The sequence below is a fragment of the Xenopus laevis genome, chromosome 4L, assembly GCF_017654675.1.
Source record: "Xenopus laevis strain J_2021 chromosome 4L, Xenopus_laevis_v10.1, whole genome shotgun sequence".
Lineage (NCBI taxonomy): Eukaryota > Metazoa > Chordata > Amphibia > Anura > Pipidae > Xenopus > Xenopus laevis.
In genome coordinates, this window is record NC_054377.1 from 153458098 (window position 1) to 153476350 (window position 18253).

Consider the following 18253-nt stretch of genomic DNA (forward strand, 5'->3'; position numbering starts at 1 on the left):
AATGGGGGAGAGTAAGGCCAAACAGTTGGGGGAGAAAAGGAAAGGAGAGGGGATGAGAGACAGAAGGAGAGAAAGGAAAGGGGATTAAGGAGTAGAGAGACAAATGGGGGAGAGGAGAAATATAGAAGGAGAGAGAAGAGGGAGGATGGGGGAGAGTAAGGCCAAACAGTTGGGGGAGAAAAGGAAAGGAGAGGGGATGAGAGACAGAAGGAGAGAAGGGAAAGGGGGTTAGGGAGTAGAGAGACAAATGGGGGAGAGGAGAATTATAGAAGGGAGAGAAGAGGGAGGATGGGGGAGAGTAAGGCCAAACAGTTGGGGGAGAAAAGGAAAGGAGAGGGGATGAGAGACAGAAGGAGAGAAGGGAAAGGGGTTAGGGAGTAGAGAGACAAATGGGGGAGAGGAGAAATATAGAAGGAGAGAGAAGAGGGAGGATGGGGGAGAGTAAGGCCAAACAGTTGGGGGAGAAAAGGAAAGGAGAGGGGATGAGAGACAGAAGGAGAGAAAGGAAAGGGGATTAAGGAGTAGAGAGACAAATGGGGGAGAGGAGAAATATAGAAGGAGAGAGAAGAGGGAGGATGGGGGAGAGTAAGGCCACACAGTTGGGGGAGAAAAGGAAAGGAGAGGGGATGAGAGACAGAAGGAGAGAAGGGAAAGGGGGTTAGGGAGTAGAGAGACAAATGGGGGAGAGGAGAATTATAGAAGGGAGAGAAGAGGGAGGATGGGGGAGAGTAAGGCCAAACAGTTGGGGGAGAAAAGGAAAGGAGAGGGGATGAGAGACAGAAGGAGAGAAGGGAAAGGGGGTTAGGGAGTAGAGAGACAAATGGGGGAGAGGAGAAATATAGAAGGGAGAGAAGAGGGAGGATGGGGGAGAGTAAGGCCAAACAGTTGGGGGAGAAAAGGAAAGGAGAGGGGATGAGAGACAGAAGGAGAGAAGGGAAAGGGGGTTAGGGAGTAGAGAGACAAATGGGGGAGAGAAGAGGACAGATGGTGGAGAATAAGAGTAGAATAGAAAAGGAGAGAAGAAGAGGAATACAAAAAGATAAAAGTGAAGGAGAGTGGAAAGACAGAACAAGATAGAAGATGAGAGGATACAGTTATAGGAGTAGAATGGAAGAGAAGGAGGAGAGAGAGAGCTAAATGGTTCCTATTTGCTATTCTTGCTGATGAGCCCACACTGGGCTGCAATGTCCTGAGAATTAAGGCAGGTGCAGTGACTGGGATTATTATCTGGATAGATTCCCTTTAAGGATTATACAGTTACAACTCCATAAATGAACGTTATGAACCAAAATGTTACTTCTATTTAATGTTTCCCCCAGAAATGCGAGTGCTTCCCATGTTATTGCTTTTCTCACATTACTGTATTGTAGAACCATAAACTGCAGCCATAAATATCGACATTACAGTTAACAGGCAGTTTAATGTCGTGGGGCGGCTCCTTTGAGTTGATTGTCGATCTCCCCGTGTGTTATTTTCACATCTCCCCCCGCCGAGTGCAGGCGATTGATTAGGGATCACTATTTGCTTCTGATTATTGGTTGGGAAATTGGAATGAGTTGGATTATAAGCGTCGCTGCACTCAATATGCGACAATAAATTGCATATGGTGAGGCGATGCTGGACGGTAGTTTTATAAACCAGCACCAAAAACTGGATTATTACACGAAAATGTAATATAAGCTTTGTCACACTGAAATAAGAAACTTTCTAAATACAATCAATTAAATATTCTGTCTCTGAAATAATCAAGTTTATCTTCACTATCCCTCTCAGCATCTGTTTCTCTTCATTCTGTCTTCATGCAGCAGTTGGGTGTCACATATTCACTGACAGTTACATCCAATATATCTTATAGGGGGGCTCCTTTTGCCTAGAAGATGTATTAGATCTCACTCTATTAAACTCACCAGACATCATTTCTCTCTACTGTAAGGCGTTGTGGCCACCCTCTGCGCGTCCAAGATGGCGGCGCCCAGAAGAGGCCATGCAGCCGTCAGACGCCAACGTGACGCCGGCATTTTCGCGCAGTGCATTAACGCTGGCGCATCCTTTGGACGCTGGTGTCCAAAACGTGCTGACGCTGGCGCACATTCTGGCACACATCCTGTGATGTCACCTAGCACGTTTTGGCGCTAAAACCCACCTATTTAAGGACGCCAGAAGGTTCTCTCAGCGCCTGAGTATAGGTTCTTCTATCTAGAGTTCCTGGGTGTCTTCTAAATATTGTAAGACGTCCTGGCCGCCCTCCGCGCATCCAAGATGGCGGCGCCCAGAAGAGGCCATGCGGCCGTCAGACGCCAGCGTGACGCCGGAGGGCGGCCAGGACGCCTTACAGTACCCCCTCCTCCATATGCAGTTCCCCAATCATAAAGGAAATTTCTGGTGTGGTATGTGAAATGAAGGCTGTAGATAAAGGTCTGTCATCAATCACACAGTTCCAAGCAGGCTGGCCATCCTGGAATCAAGAAGACTACTGAGTTATTACACTGTCAGGGCCCGAAGGCACAATTTGGAGTGCGGACCAAGGAGGAAGCCAATAGGCAAACACAGTTCGCGGTACAATGGATTAGGCAGAAGAATCGTCAGTTCAGGCAAAGGTCGGTCCAGGCAGCAAGATATTGTGGTCGAGGTTTAAGGCAAAGGTCGGTCCAAGCAGCGAAGTATCAAGGTTGAGGTTTCAGGCAAGGTCGAGAATCAAGAATTAATATTTAGAAGACACCCAGGAACTCTAGATAGAAGAACCTATACTCGGGCGCTGAGAGAACCTTGCGGCGTCCTTAAATAGGTGGGTTTTCGCGCCAAAACGTGCTAGGTGACGTCACAGGACGTGTGCCAGAATGTGCGCCAGCACGTTTTGGACGCCAGCGTCCAAAGGATGCGCCAGCGTTAACTTGCGCGAAAACGCTGGCATCACGCTGGCGTCTGACGGCCGCATGGCCTCTTCTGGGCGCCACCATCTTGGACGCGCGGAGGGCAGCCAGGACGCCTTACATCTACATGCAGAATTTGTGCAAAAGGCAGTTGTTATTTTGTTAGATTTTTTTTGTACTGGAATCGGATACTTGTAGGGTTGCCACCTTTCTGGTTTTGAACCGGACAGTTAGGTTTTTACACCTGCTGTTTGATTCGAAAATACCTGCCCGGTTTTCTGAAGTCGGAAAACCGGGCAAGCCTGTTACCTGCTTCACGGGCTGCCATGTCACAGGTCCACCCCGTTGCATCACAGGTCCGCCCCGTTACATCACAGTTCCACCCCTTTAAATCACAGGTCTGCCCCTTTATGTCACAGGTCCGCCCCTTTACGTCGCAGGTCCACTCCGTTACATCAAAGGTCCGCCCCTTTACATCACAGGTCCGCCCCTTTACGTCACAGACCTGTCTCTTTACGACCAGACCCGTCCCTTCACATCACTGGCCCAGCTTTTGACATCACAGGTACCACCCCCTGAGTTACTTGAGTGAGCTCTAATTCATCTGTTAGGAAAGGAGCCCCCCTATAAGATATATTGGATGTAACTGTCAGTGAATATCTGACACCCAACTGCTGCATGAAGAGAGAATGAAGAGAAACAGATGCTGAGAGAGGAATAGTGAAGATAAACTTGATTATTTCAGAGATGATGCAGAATATTTAATTGATTGTATTTAGAAAGTTTCTTACTTCAGTATAAGGAAGCTTATTTAAAATTTTCATTTTTGCGATAGTTCCCCTTTAATCAGACGTGAGGAGCAGAGTGCAGTTATTGGCAAATGTAAGTACAAGTAATTAGTGGCCGAGCACTTGTGTCGGTGGCATATGAAATGAAGCCCACAATGTGCCATTCTGTTTTTATCTGACTGGACAAAGTTCAATTGTGCCAACTTCCTGTGACCCCCTCGCACACACTCTATATAGAAGTATTATTAATGTGCCAAGTGCCGCCACAATGTCTTCAAGAGCAGTAAATGGCGCAATATTAATGCCCCCACATAACCGAAGCATAAATCAAGGGGGATAATTTTGCTTATTCCATTCCATCGTCATTTTTATTGTTCGCTTGTTTATTTCTAAGGCAGAACATATTTAAAGGTGGAAAGTGCTGGACACGTGTCTTGTTTTTCAGCCTGAGCTGCCATGTTGCTATGTAATTTAGCTGCTGAACGTCCACGTGAAATTGTTCTGAACAAATGCAGCAATTTTGTACCCCGTTTGCTTCTGTGGGAACAAATGGGAGTGAATGTGCCGCAGCTCTCGCTTGTGCCGGGAGACAGAGCACTTAGTGCCCGCGGTGCAGCCGCATTTGCCGTGCGTAACCTCTGATTCATTCCATTTTAGTCAAACTCGTGTGATTTAGAGGCGGCTGCATTATGAATAATTTCCCAGAGTTTCAGCCGATGTTTCTTCTCTCTCTGAGACAGAATGTCCAGCTTAGTGGAAGCGCCGGAGATTGTCAAGAAGCTTTCGTGGGTGGAGAACCATTGGCCGGACGATGCCCTCCTGGCTAAGCCAAAAGTGACTAAATACTGTTTGATTTGCGTCAAGGACAGTTACACCGACTTTCACATAGACTCTGGGGGGGCCTCCGCCTGGTACCATGTGCTCAAAGTAAGCCTTCCAAATACACCCCCAAAACTCGTCCATATCTACGTATTTCATGTTGTGGGTACACGAGGTTACCAGAAGGTTATACATAGTAGAATTATCATTTGTATATTCCATAATAAGACATTCTATAGCTTCCAACTACAAATCCCATCAATCCCCAGACTCATACAGGAGACTACACCACCCAAAAAATAAGGTTTTGCTTAATAGAAGAAAACCTAATTCTGAGTAACTTTGCACTATACGTTGATTACAAATATTCTATGGTTTTTACGTTATTTGTATATGTATTGCTATTGAAAGGAGTGTCCGTCCCTTTCTATTCTCTGCATTGCTGGTTCAGACTGTTGATTGAATGTAAGACAAGGCAGCTGATTAACATGCCTGGCTTTGCTGCTGGGGAACCAACATTGTTTAAAAAGTAACCATCAGGAGTTAAGTAAATGCTGCTTTCAATAGCAATTGTTTAGAAATAACTTTAAAAGCACAGAAACAGTTTAATAAATGTATATGGGAAAGTTGCTTAGAATTATATTAGGCACATTTTTATTTTGGGCTTGACATGCCCTTTAAGAGAACATGGCAGGTTGTTTTGTCAGTAGATATGGGCCGGGGGTACTCATAGATATAGACTGTGCACAAGTCTGGGTACAGGGTAGTGAGGATGTGGGCAATGGTTCATGGCATCGAGTATGGCAGGGGGCAAGATATATTGGCATGGGTAGAGGCAGGAGATATACGGATGTGGATGAAGAGTTTGGCAGGGGTAAAGGGCAGACAATAAGTGTAGGGGCAAGATATGTGGGGAGGGATACGGTGCAGAAGATATGCAGGTGTGGCAGGAGATTTTGGTAGGGGCACAGGGCAGAAGACAAATGGGTGTGGCAGGAGATTTTATCAGGGGCGGGCAGAAGGTATGGGTAGGTGCAGGAGATTTTGGCAGGGGTACAGTGAAGAAGATATACGGGTGTGGCAGGATTTGGTAGGGCTTCAGGGCAAACCATACAGGTAGGGTCAGGACATGTGGGCAGTTTATAGACTGACTGAAGCTTGTGTTTGATGCTGAACGTTCCCTTTCCCACAGGGGGAGAAGATCTTTTATCTCATTAGACCTGCGTCGGCCAATATCTCACTGTACGAGCGCTGGCAATCGGCTTCCAACCACTGTGAAATGTTCTTCGCAGATCAGGTGGATAAATGCTACAAATGTGCAGTGAAACAGGGTCAGACACTCTTTATTCCGACAGGTAAGAGATCCCCCTTCCCCAGTAACACCATAGGGGCAAGATCCCCTATTACCTCTCTGTGTATGAAATCCATAAAACTGTACATTAGGTACGAAGCCAGACAAGCAACCTCTCAGACATTCCATTAGGTAGAACACTTCCAGTGCCCCATAATTCAAGAGACCCCCCCCCAACAAAAACTTGATATTTCCATGCCCAGAGATAAGGTAGAATACAAGTATGTTTGAGCAAGTGAAAGGGCCAAGGGAAAGAGGGGCTGGTGGTGTTGGTAGTGGTGTTGATTGTGGTGTTGTTAATGGCGTTATTGTTGGTGGTGGTGGTGTTGATGATGCTGTTATTGGTGGTGGTGTTGTTATTGATGGTGTTGTTATTGTTGATGGTGGTGGTGTTGATGGTGATGTCGATGGTGGCGGTGTTGTTGATGGTGGTGTTGTTTGTGGTGGTGGTGGTGTATGTTGTGGTGATAGTGTTGGTGATGGTGTTGTTGATGGTGGTGTGGTGGTGGTTTAATGTTTGAGCAAGTGAAAGGCCCAAGGGAAGGTGTTTGTGTAGCTCCACTGGATCGAATGGAAAAGATGGATGTGCAGTGCTGATCAATATGTTGGTGCTGTACAAATGAAGAATAATTACAGACTGATTGACAAGTCTTTTACTACTTTAATCTCACAGCTCATGTTGTCCTTCTCTCCACCGCGGCTTTACTAACAAATCTTTCCTTTGTTCCCCCACAGGTTGGATTTATGCAACGCTCACCCCAGTAGACTGTTTGGCATTTTCGGGGCATTTCTTGCACAGCCTGAGTGTTGAGATGCAGATGAGGTAAGTTCTTAAGGTTTCAGCATGCGACGAAACAAATAACCAGATAATATTTATTGCCTTTTATCTGCCTCGGCTCTGAGCCTTCCAAATAACAGAGAGAACTCCCACCTTGTTCTGCTGCGGCTTTCATTTGACGTGCAATTATTTTCTGTCCCGTATCTATAAAGGGACATGCGGCCGTTAATACTGCGGCTTTAGATCTTCATTCTGTGCCGATATCAGTTCAGTAACAGCAATGGCTGCTCTCCAGCAATAAAGGGAGCCTGGTGCCCCTCACATCTGTGCAATCCTATAATGCATCCGTTTCCCTGTGAGACAGAATCTGTCCCTCCATTGGTGATAGGGAAACTGCAGCCCTCAGATTGTTTACACTACAACTCCCAGCATTCCCTGATAGCCTGGGATCTGATTGCTGAGGTTTGCTCATCCATGATCTACACAAATCAAACACGCTCTTCTAATATCATTGCCCAGAGAGGATCTCACCCTGCAGTATTTGCAATGGATTGTGAGTATAAATCAGATAGATCTGGGCTAAAGACGTAGCAGAGATGTTGTAGAGAGATGCCATCATATTCTGTCAGTGCCAGTCCAAACCAAACTCTTCTTTGCCGTTTTATCTTGCAGGGCGTATGAAGTGGAAAAACGTCTGAAAATTGTCAGCTTGACCCAGTTCCCAAATTTCGAGACAGCCTGTTGGTATGTTGGAAGGCACTTCCTAGAGAAGTTCAAAGGTACATTTCTTTTTGTTCAAACTTTTTCTTATGGCAATGTGCGATTAAAGGCAGCCGGACCCCCAGGGGGCTTAAAGGGGTTGTTCACCCCGGAGTTACTTTATAATATCATGTAGAAAGTGAAATCCTGAGACTCATTTTTTATCACTTGTAGCTTTTGAATTATTTAGATCCTTATTCAGCAGCTCTCCAGTTTGTAATTTCAGCCATCTGGTTGCTAGGGCCCAAATTCCCCTAGCAACCATGCATTGATTTGAATACGAGACTGGAATATGAATAGGAGAGGCCTGAATAGAAAGACAAGTAGTAAAAAGTAGCAAGAACAATAAATGTGTAGCCTTACAGAGCATTTGGTTTTTTTTTAGTTGGGGTCAGGGACCCCCATTTGAAAGCTGGAAAGTGTCAGAAGAAGGCGAATAATTTAAAAAAACGATAAAAAAATAACTAATGAAGAGCAAATAAAAAGTTGCTTAGAATTGTCCATTCTATAACATACAAGAAGTAGTGATTCTATTGGGGTTCAAGTCTCAACATGTCTCATATGCTGAGATTCCCTGCACAGGGCTGGGCAAGATCAGGAGCACAAGGGAAGTCAATGATGTATTAAAGGACAAGGAAAGGTTAATTGATATGATGTGCCAGAAGCAATACTCAATGCATACCTCCCAACTGTCCCTTTTTCGGAGGGACAGTCCCTCTTTTGACAGCTCAACCCGCAGTCCCTCATTTGTACTGGAAAGTCCCTCTTTTCTCTGCACTGAACAGCCAGAAAAAGAAACAAAGTTTCTCACTTAATTGGCTTTTAGCAGAGAGCCCAGAACAGCTAACAGGTGCAAATAAGATACTTTGTAACAATTTTGAGACACAAAAACACAGTTTAGATAAGGAGAAATATTTTCAAACTTTCATAACCTGCCAAATTTTGTAAACTGAACATGGTAATTAGGGGGTGTGGCCACAGAAAGGGGTGTGGTCAAAAATTTGCTGCACTACGTGCGGGAAAAAAATGTTGTCCCTCTTTTTACTTCCAAAATGTTGGGAGGTATGCTCAATGCCAGGCTGCAGCTACAAAGGCTATTTAAATGCCAGGTGTATAAAAAGGGGAAAAAGTAATCGGGATTCCCATAAAAAGGTTAGATGTGGAACTTCTATACAGGAAAATTAGACGCGGAGGGTTGTTTCCCTAAACTAAACTTCAGATGGAATCCGAGCATACCCATATTCCATCAAGGAGATTGCACGAAATTAGGATAAATCAAGACATGGAGAAGAAGAAAAATAAGGTTTAATTTTCTTTGAATTTACCTTGGTTATATTCTTACTATTAATGTATTATATAATATTTCAGTATACCATAACTGTCCGTAACATAATTCGAGAATTTTTCGAGACTTATTCTGCCTTGATGCTGCTGCAAATCCTGAAAATCTGCCATGTCAGACCTGTCCGGGTCCTGTATAAATCAATGGGAGAGGCGCCTATCACAATTTGAAGTTATGATCTGCACTGGGTTTAGCTGAAAATCTGACTTTTTCAGAGTTTTTGGGCAAAAACTTCAAGCTTTTGAAAATCAAGCTTTCAGGAGAAACGCCTGAAAAATTGCATGATTTGGGTTTTTCGATCTTTTTTTTTACCGATCTGATTAAATCGAGTTGATTAATTAAAGGAAAACTATACCCCCCAAACAATGTAGGTCTCTATAAAAAGATATTGCATGGGGCACGCCTACAAAATTTGACAACATATGGGGCTCATGGGCTGACATAGATCCGAACCTCCCTGACTGAACGGTAGTTGTGCAGACCGTCTGGGTCGTAATAGTGGTGGTTCCACTCATCCTGTATTGCCTGTAAGGTCACTCGGGTGTTCGGTTATCCCAGAAGTCCATTGTTGTCTCATAGCGATGTTTATTTTATTGTGCTTGTAGTCGGCTTGTACGTTCAACCATTTCTGGTCAGGTGATCTCTTCCTGTTACAGTTAGAGCTGCAGTATTTCTGGTCAGGTGATCTCTTCCTGTTACAATTAGAGCTGCAGTATTGCTGGTCAGCTGATCTCTTCCTGTTACAGTTAGAGTTGCAGTATTTCTGGTCAGGTGATCTCTTCCTGTTACAGTTAGAGCTGCTGTATTTCTGGTCAGGTGATCTCTTCCTGTTACAGTTAGAGCTGCAGTATTTCTGGTCAGGTGATCTCTTCCTGTTACAGTTAGAGCTGCAGTATTTCTGGTCAGGTGATCTCTTCCTGTTACAGTTAGAGCTGCAGTATTTCTGGTCAGGTGATCTCTTCCTGTTACAGTTAGAGCTGCAGTATTTCTGGTCAGGTGATCTCTTCCTGTTACAGTTAGAGCTGCAGTATTTCTGGTCAGATGATCTCTTCCTGTTACAGTGAGAGCTGCAGTATTTCTGGTCAGGTGATCTCTTCCTGTTACAGTGAGAGCTGTGGTATTTCTGGTCAGGTGATCTCTGAGGCAGCACAGAGACCATCACAAAATGATGGCTCAAGGCAAGAGATGTAAAAGGACAATATTTTCTTAAATATATATTCCAGTTTGGTAAGATTCTTTAATATGATATAAACTATCTGTTGCTTGAAAATTCATTTTGGGGGTATAGTTTTCCTTTAATAAATAAGGGAAAATCGGGCATAGGGATTTTGGTGAGCTTTTTTTTTTTTATTGGGACAATAAGATAAATTCAGATTTTAGTAAATTACCCCCAAAGTGTACGGATAATCAATAAAAACATTTTGAAAAGAAGAAGTAGGAAAAGAAGCTGAGAATCCCATAACATATTTGGGCATCCGTCTGCTTACATGGACAAGGGAGAAAATGAAAGGGTCAAAGCTGGGTGACTTAAATTAATTAATAAGGCAACAAATGACCTTAATTAGAAGTGCAAAGACTTTGTTATTTAGGTGCAGGTGAGAAGTGAACACCCACTGACACTGGAAGCTCCATCAGGTTATAGAATTCCTTACTAGGAACTGGGGAGGTAAATATAATGATAATCTATGAATAGAATATAATGGATGAAACTATTAGAATAAATTAGCAGCAAGATGATCCAGGGAATCCACCAGATTGTCATAGAGCAGAGGTCCCCAACCTTTTATATCTGTGAGCTGCATTCAAATGTAAAAAGAGTTGGGGAGCAACACAAGTATGAAAATAGTTCCCCAGGGATGCCAGATATGTACTGTGATTGGCTATTGGTAGCCCCTATGTGGACTGGTAGCCTACAGGAGACTCTGTTTGCCAGAACACCTGGTTTTATACAACCAAAACTTACCTCCAAGCCTGAAATTTAAAATTAAGCACCTACTTTGAGGCCACTGGGAGCAACATCCAAGGGCTTGGGGAGCGATATGTTGTTCTGGAGCCACTGGTTGGGGATCATTGTCATAAAGGATTAACCCTACTTGGATGTTCCCAGTTTGGGCCCAGGAGGCTCTCTAGGGTAGAGACTCATTGGGAAACTCCAGATATGATTTATTTAAATGCGCTTTTGTCTCTGGGACCTGGGGAAGAGTTTCCTCTACATTTGAGTGGCTACTTTCTAAAGGCAAAGTAAAATAGAATATTGCATTATTCATCCGTCGTGTTTCTTTGCCTACAGCTCTGCACAAAGCCGGGAAGCAGCCAGCAACGCATCTTGTCCAAGGGGCCAAAATTCTCAACGGAGCCTTTAGATCCTGGACTAAAAAAAACGTAAGGATTTCAGCTGTTTTTCTTCTTTGATGATGTATTTGCTCATTTAAAAAAATAGATTTCAGTGCAGAATTCTGCTGGAACAGCACTATTAACTGATGTGTTTTAAAAAACGATGTTTTCCCGTAACAATATCCCTTTAATAAACTTGGGTGTTTGGAAAGGGAGTCTGCCCACCCGCAGAGAAGTCTCCCAGCATGGTCTCGCCACTCAAACTACTTTAAGACTATGGGGCACATTTATTGCCACCAAAACCGAGACAATCCATGACCGTTGCTTTGATAACCATTTTTTTCATAAATGTCACCCTAAAACACAGCCACCAGGTATTTCTACACTAAAGGGAACCTATATCTGTAATTTAACATTACGTGGGTTATTTATTAAGGTTGAAGCTGTGTGTTCCACAAATTTGAGTTTTTGAGGTGTTATTTTGTCAAAACTCACATTTTCAGGTTAAAACAAAAAACTTGAAGATTTATTATACCCTGACCCTGGAAATAGCTGGAATCCGAAAATACACCATATAAAGCCTGTTGAGGTCACGTCGGAGTCAATGGCAGAGGTGCCTTGAACCATTTGAAAATGTTAATAGCCTTTATGATCGAGTTTTTTTTTTTTTTGGACTGATTTGCCCGAAAACTCCATCAATTGGATCGATCGAGTTTTATTTGCGAAAACTCGATCGATTCAAGTTTTGCAACTCAAACTCGCTGAATCAAGTTTTTTCAATTCAAGTTTTTTCTTAAATAAGAGGTATAAAAACATTTAATATTTGACCTTTAATAAATAACCCCTAGGTATGCTGTAGTGGGGAGTTCACCCAAGCTGCGCTGCAACTGCTATTTTATTTTTAATTTGCTTCCTGTATATTTTCTCTTGTGTTTTAATTTCTGTTAGCCTCTCTCTGGGAAGTGAAATTTAAAGGGATACTGTCATGGGAAAAAACATTTTTTTCAAAATGAATCAGTTAATAGTGCTGCTCCAGCAGAATTCTGCACTGAAATCCATTTCTCAAAAGAGCAAACAGATTTTTTTATATTCAATTTTGAAATCTGACATGGGGCTAGACATATTGTCAATTTCCCAGCTGCCCCAAGTCATGTGACTTGTGCTCTGATAAACTTCAATCACTCTGTACTGCTTTACTGCAAGTTGGAGTGATATCACCCCCTCCCTTTCCCTCCAGCAGCCAAACAACAGAACAATGGGAAGGTAACCAGATAACAGCTCCCTAACACAAGATAACAACTGCCTGGTAGATCTAAGAACAACACTCAATAGTAAAATCCAGGTCCCACTGAGACACATTCAGTTACATTGAGAAGGAAAAACAGCAGCCTGCCAGAAAGCATTTCTCTCCTAAAGTGCAGGCACAAGTCACATGACCAGGGGCAGCTGGGAAATTGACAAAATGTCTAGCCCCATGTCAGATTTCAAAATTGAATAAATCTGTTTGCTCTTTTGAGAAATGGATTTCAGTGCAGAATTCTGCTGGAGCAGCACTATTAACTGATTCATTTTGAAAAAAATTTTTTTTCCCATGACAGTATCTCTTTAAAGCTATCTCTTGTTGTTCGGGTCAGCGACCCCAGCAATTAGAAAGCAAATGTGGCTAGCAGCTTTCCCCAAGGAGCTATAAACTTTTCTTGCATTCCAACATAATAATATGATAATCCAGATACTGTATAACTGGTTTACAGAAGCGCTGGGCAGCACTGGTCTTTAACCCCTGCATTACTGTCTGTCTGCTGACACCTGGGTTCCATTTGATTATTTCTCAGGCTCTGCTAGAACATGAAGATGAGCTGCCAGAACACTTTAAGCCGTCACAGCTCATCAAGGATCTCGCCAAAGAAATCCGTCTAACTGAGGTACACCACCTATTTGGGTTCTGTATCTGCAGACATGAATCTCAGTACCAGATATTTGGGCTTTTTCTGACAAATCGTGTCATCGTTATGTTGCTGCAGTTCTCTGAATTGTCTTTGATGATGTAGCTCTCGACCCAGTAATGTTGACAGTTTTATATTTAATATTGTCTCCATCTTGCCCTATTGCCATTTTCTTCTCTTACTGTCACTATCTTGTCATCGAGTCCTACTGGCTAAATTATACCATAGTATCTAAACCAGAGGTCCCCAACCTTTTTAAACCACATTCAATTTGAACATCAGTTGGGGAGCAACACACGCATATGAACAAATTTCCTGGGGGTGCCAAATACCGTAATTGCTTATTTGGTAGCCTTTATGTGGCCAGGCAGTCTAAAAAAGGCTCAGTTTGGCAGTACAACTGGTTTCATGCAAGCAAAAATTGTCTCCAAGCCTGCAATTAAAAAATAATCACCTGCTTTGAGGGCACTGGGAGTAACAACCAAGGGGTTGGTGAGAAACATGTTACTCACAAGCCACTGGTTCGGGATCACTGATTTAAACCATGCCCTCCTGTCTCCATCTAACCCATCAGTCTTCAATGTGCCCTCCTGTATCCATATTCCCTACTGTCTCCATCTTGTCCTACCGTCTCCATATTCCCTACTATATCCATCTTGCCCTACTGTCTCCATCTTTCCCTACTGTCTCCATCTTTCCCTACTGTCTCCATCTTGTCCTACTGTCTCCTCTTTGCCTTCTGTTTTCATCTTGCCCTACTATATCCATCTTGCCCTACTATATTCATTTTGCCCTACTAAATCCATCTTGCCCTACTAAATCCATCTTGTCCTACTGTCTCCATCTTGCTCTACTGTCTCCTCTTTGCCTTCTGTTTTCATCTTGTCCTACTGTCTCCATCTTGTCTTACTGTCTCCATCTTGTCCTACTGTCTCCACCTTGTCCTACTGTCTCCATCTTGTCCTACTGTCTCCATCTTGTCCTACTGTCTCCATCTTGTCCTACTGTCTCCATCTTGTCCTACTGTCTTCATCTTGCCCTAATGTTTCTATAGTGTCCTCTTGTCTCTATCTTGCCCTACTGTCTCCATCTTGTCCTACTGTCTCCATCTTGTTCTACTGTCTCTGTCTTGGCCTACTGTCTCCGTCTTGGCCTACTGTCTCCATCTTGGCCTACTGTCTCCATCTTGTCTTACTGTCTCCATCTTGGCCTACTGTCTTCATCTTGTCCTCCTGTCTCCATCTTGCCCTCCTGTCTCCATTTTGCCCTGCTGTCGTCATCTTACCCATCAGTTTTTATTGTGCCCTACTGTCTCCATATTCCCTACTGTCTTCATCATGTCCTAATGTCTCCATCTTGTCCTACTGTCTCCATCTTGTCCAACTATCTCCATCTTGTCCTACTATCTCCATCTTGTCCTACTGTCTCCATCTTGTCCTACTATCTCCATCTTGTCCTACTGTCTCTATCTTGTCCAACTATCTCCATCTTGTCCTACTATCTCCATCTTGTCCTACTATCTCCATCTTGTCCTACTTTCTCCATCTTGCCTCCCTGTCACCATCTTGCCTTGGTTCAAGCTAAATTACCTAATTTTGTTTGTAATAACATAATATTAAGTGTCATGCAAAGTACAATCTATGGCACAGACACAAAGAACAATGTGCCACTTCAGTCGATTCTTCTTTTCCATTTATTTTAATCTACGTTTTGCTGCATCAGTAAATAAAGGATCACGTACAGCTCATGTCCAGGCCAAAGTTCTAGTGCACAGACCATGTTCTAGAGCATTTTTGTCTCTTACAAATCCTGCCTGTGTTCATTTGTTCAGTTTGCCTTTTACTCTTCCTCATTGGTTCTGTAGGGGCGTATTTGTAAATAAACCATTTCTCTCTGATTTATCTCTTACCCTGCAGAACGCTTCTAAGGTTACCAAAACAGAAGTGAGTGCCAACATTATTGCAGAAAAGAACAATATAGCGGAGAAAATTGAAAAGGAGGAACCTGCCTCTCCGGTTCCGGAATCCCCTCCACCCTTGGAAAAAATGGAAAAAGCTCCCCAAAAAAATACTGCTAAAAACGAGAAACCGCTCAAGCCGCCAAAGCCTCCGAAACCGCCGAAACCACCCAAAGTGGCGAAACCCCCAAAAGTTGCCAAACCCAACAAGACCCCCAAGGCACCAAAGCCTCAGAAGGAAAAGGACGGGGGGAAGAAGAAAGGAAAGAAGATGAAGGAAAGCCCCATCTCGCTCCCTACGACCCCAGATCTAGAGCCTCTAGATACCCACACAAAAGATACTATGATTACAGCAGAAGCACCAAAGAAAGGGATAGTAAGTGGAGCTCAGGATAGGCTACACTCATGTATTGCAATTGTCACAGGACACAGAGGGGTAGTCACATTTATCTGCTTTATCGTCCCCAGTGGGTGTGGAGCATCGGGTGTTTTTGGGAGAGAGATTTCCTGCAGGTGACAAAGAATCTGTCATGGTCCTAAATCGCCCCGAGGGTTGAGGCAAACTTAGTATGCACTATAGAAATCCTTTTGCGTTCCTTCCTTAATGAAACAGTAGATGCATTTTAACGTGCTTAACCCATGATGGTATGTTTGCACTGGGTTATGACATAAAGGGAAAATGCAGTGAGTTGAGTTTTGGGAAATCAAAGTTATGTGAATTGGAGCATCCAAAAGCAGTACAAACATTAATTAAAAATAATACGTTGATAAAATAATTAAAGGGAAACTATTGCGAAAATGGAAAAATTTTTTGGTTGTCAGATATTCACTGACAGTTAGCTCCAATATATCTTATAGGGGGGCTCCTTCCCTAGCAGATGTATTAGAGCTCACTCAAATAACTGATTCCAGTACAAACAAAATGTAACAAAATAACTGCCTTTTGCACAAATCCTGCATGTAGAGAGACATGATGTCTGGTGAGTTTAATAGAGTGACCTCTAATACATCTTCTAGGCAAAAGGAGCCCCCCCTATAAGATATATTGGATGTAACTGTCAGTGAATATCTGACACCCAACTGCTGCATGAAGAGAGAATTAAGAGAAACAGATGCTGAGAGAGGAATAGTGAATATAAACTTGATTATTTCAGAAACTTTACAGAATTTTTAATTGTTTGTATTTAGAAAGTTTCTTATTTCAGTTTGACGAAGCTTATATTACATTTTCATTTTGGCAATAGTTCCTCGTTAATAGAATACAAATTAATATGCAATGAGTCTAGACACCTGAACTGAAAGGCATAATCCTGCTAATAATTAAAGGAGGAGGAAATGTTAGGCACTCCCAAGTGAATGTATTGACTTACCTTAAACCCCGGGCTGGTGCTCCAATCAGCAGAAAACTGCACCGGCCCGGGGTTATACCAGTGAGCACCACGGAGCGAATCCTCTTCCAGCTTCTCTTTTCTTCTCATGGCTGTGCATGCGCATTAGAGAGAAAAGCCGAACTTTAACAAAAAGTTTCGTTCTACTGCGCATGCGTCTGCCCCGGTAAATTTGAAGAAAGAAAAAGTTGGAAGAGGATCTCTCCGTGGTGCTCAATGGTATAACCCCGGGCCGGTGCAGTTTTCTGCTGATAGGAGCACCAGCCCGGGGTTTAAGGTAAGTCAATACATTCACTTGGGGTGTCTTTCATTTGGCACCCCCAAGTGGGATATGACTTTCCTCCTCCTTTAAGGTCCAGAAGTGGACAGTTGGAAGTGCAGACATAAGCTCTCCATATGACTTTCTTTCAGATACCTAAAGAAGAGATCAGCACCCCCACAAAGGAGGAAGCCCCCAAGCACAACCATGTGGAGAAATGTGAAATCCGGGAGCAGAACAAGATCAAGACTGAAGCCAAGTGGAAATACAAGGTAGGCAGTGGCACTGGATACAATGTAGCAAAGGTAACAATAATATTCACTTGTCTGTCATTATCTGTCCATATAAACTTCATCTGTTTAATTAATACATGTTTCAATTCTGCTGGGACAGAGAGATGCACTGTTCAAATGTAACTGCACATGAAACAAATCACTCTATAGAAACCGTATGGAAAGCTGCTTCCCTGGTGTAAAATGGTGACACATGCTACTGCTTGTGACAAAGGTGTCAATACTATTGTGCTGCTTCAATAACCTTCAAAGGAAGCAACTTCCAGAAATGGCTGGGAAACAATTTCACAGTCTTGCATTGTCCATACAATATGGATAATGTGTAGGAAGGAAGGCTACAGCTGAACTATTTGCACAACAAAGAGCCCTTTATTTCTCAGTAACTTGGCAGAATGGAGCCCCACCATCCCCCAAACAAGCTGTAATTGAAAAGTTGATTTATCCTTTAGGCCCCTATTAAAAGTGTTTTAGAATAAAAAGATTTACTTCTGATTTACTGTTGCTTTTTGTGCTTTTTATAAGTTGTCCTGGTACTCGTGACTGTCTCTGTTTCTTTGCATGGGGGAGTGTATTTCTTATACTCGTGTGATTCTCTACTTCCTTTGCATGGGGGAGTGTATTTCCTGGTACTTTTGTGACTGTCTCTACTTCCTTTGCATGGGGGAGTGTATTTCCTGGTACTCATGTGACTGTCTCTACTTCCTTTGCATGGGGGAGTGTATTTCCTGGTACTCATGTGACTGTCTCTACTTCCTTTGAACGGGGGAGTGTACTTCCTGGTACTCGTGTGACTGTCTCTACTTCCTTTGCACGGGGGGAGTGTATTTCCTGGTACTCATGTGACTGTCTCTACTTCCTTTGCATGGGGGAGTGTATTTCCTGGTACTCATGTGACTGTCTCTACTTCCTTTGCATGGAGGAGTGTATTTCCTGGTACTTGTGTGACTGTCTCTACTTCCTTTGCATGGGGGAGTGTATTTCCTGGTACTCATGACTGTCTCTACTTCCTTTGCATGGGGAGAGTATTTCCTGGTACTCATGTGACTGTCTCTACTTCCTTTGCATGGGGAGTGTATTTCCTGGTACTCATGTGACTGTCTCTACTTCCTTTGCATGGGGGAGTGTATTTCCTGGTACTCATGTGACTGTCTCTACTTCCTTTGCATGGAGGAGTGTATTTCCTGGTACTTGTGTGACTGTCTCTACTTCCTTTGCATGGGGGAGTGTATTTCCTGGTACTCATGACTGTCTCTACTTCCTTTGCATGGGGAGAGTATTTCCTGGTACTCGTGTTACTTTCTCTACTTCCTTTGCATGGGGGAGTGTATTTCCTGGTACTCATGTGACTGTCTCTACTTCCTTTGCACGGGGG

At 43.3% G+C, this 18253-nt stretch overlaps 1 protein-coding gene across 2 annotated transcripts in view; it reads left to right on the forward strand.

The window, feature by feature from the left end:
* The window catches only part of phf2.L (PHD finger protein 2 L homeolog), a 93761-nt gene that overhangs the window by 46430 nt on the left and 29078 nt on the right, over positions 1–18253 (forward strand). For both annotated transcript variants that reach the window (XM_041591004.1, XM_041591006.1), the window contains exons 6-13: positions 4399–4585; positions 5670–5832; positions 6564–6651; positions 7279–7385; positions 10998–11089; positions 12874–12963; positions 14901–15317; positions 16741–16860. In XM_041591004.1, the coding sequence (XP_041446938.1) occupies positions 4399–4585; positions 5670–5832; positions 6564–6651; positions 7279–7385; positions 10998–11089; positions 12874–12963; positions 14901–15317; positions 16741–16860 (1264 nt within the window). The remainder of the gene's footprint in view (positions 1–4398; positions 4586–5669; positions 5833–6563; positions 6652–7278; positions 7386–10997; positions 11090–12873; positions 12964–14900; positions 15318–16740; positions 16861–18253) is intronic.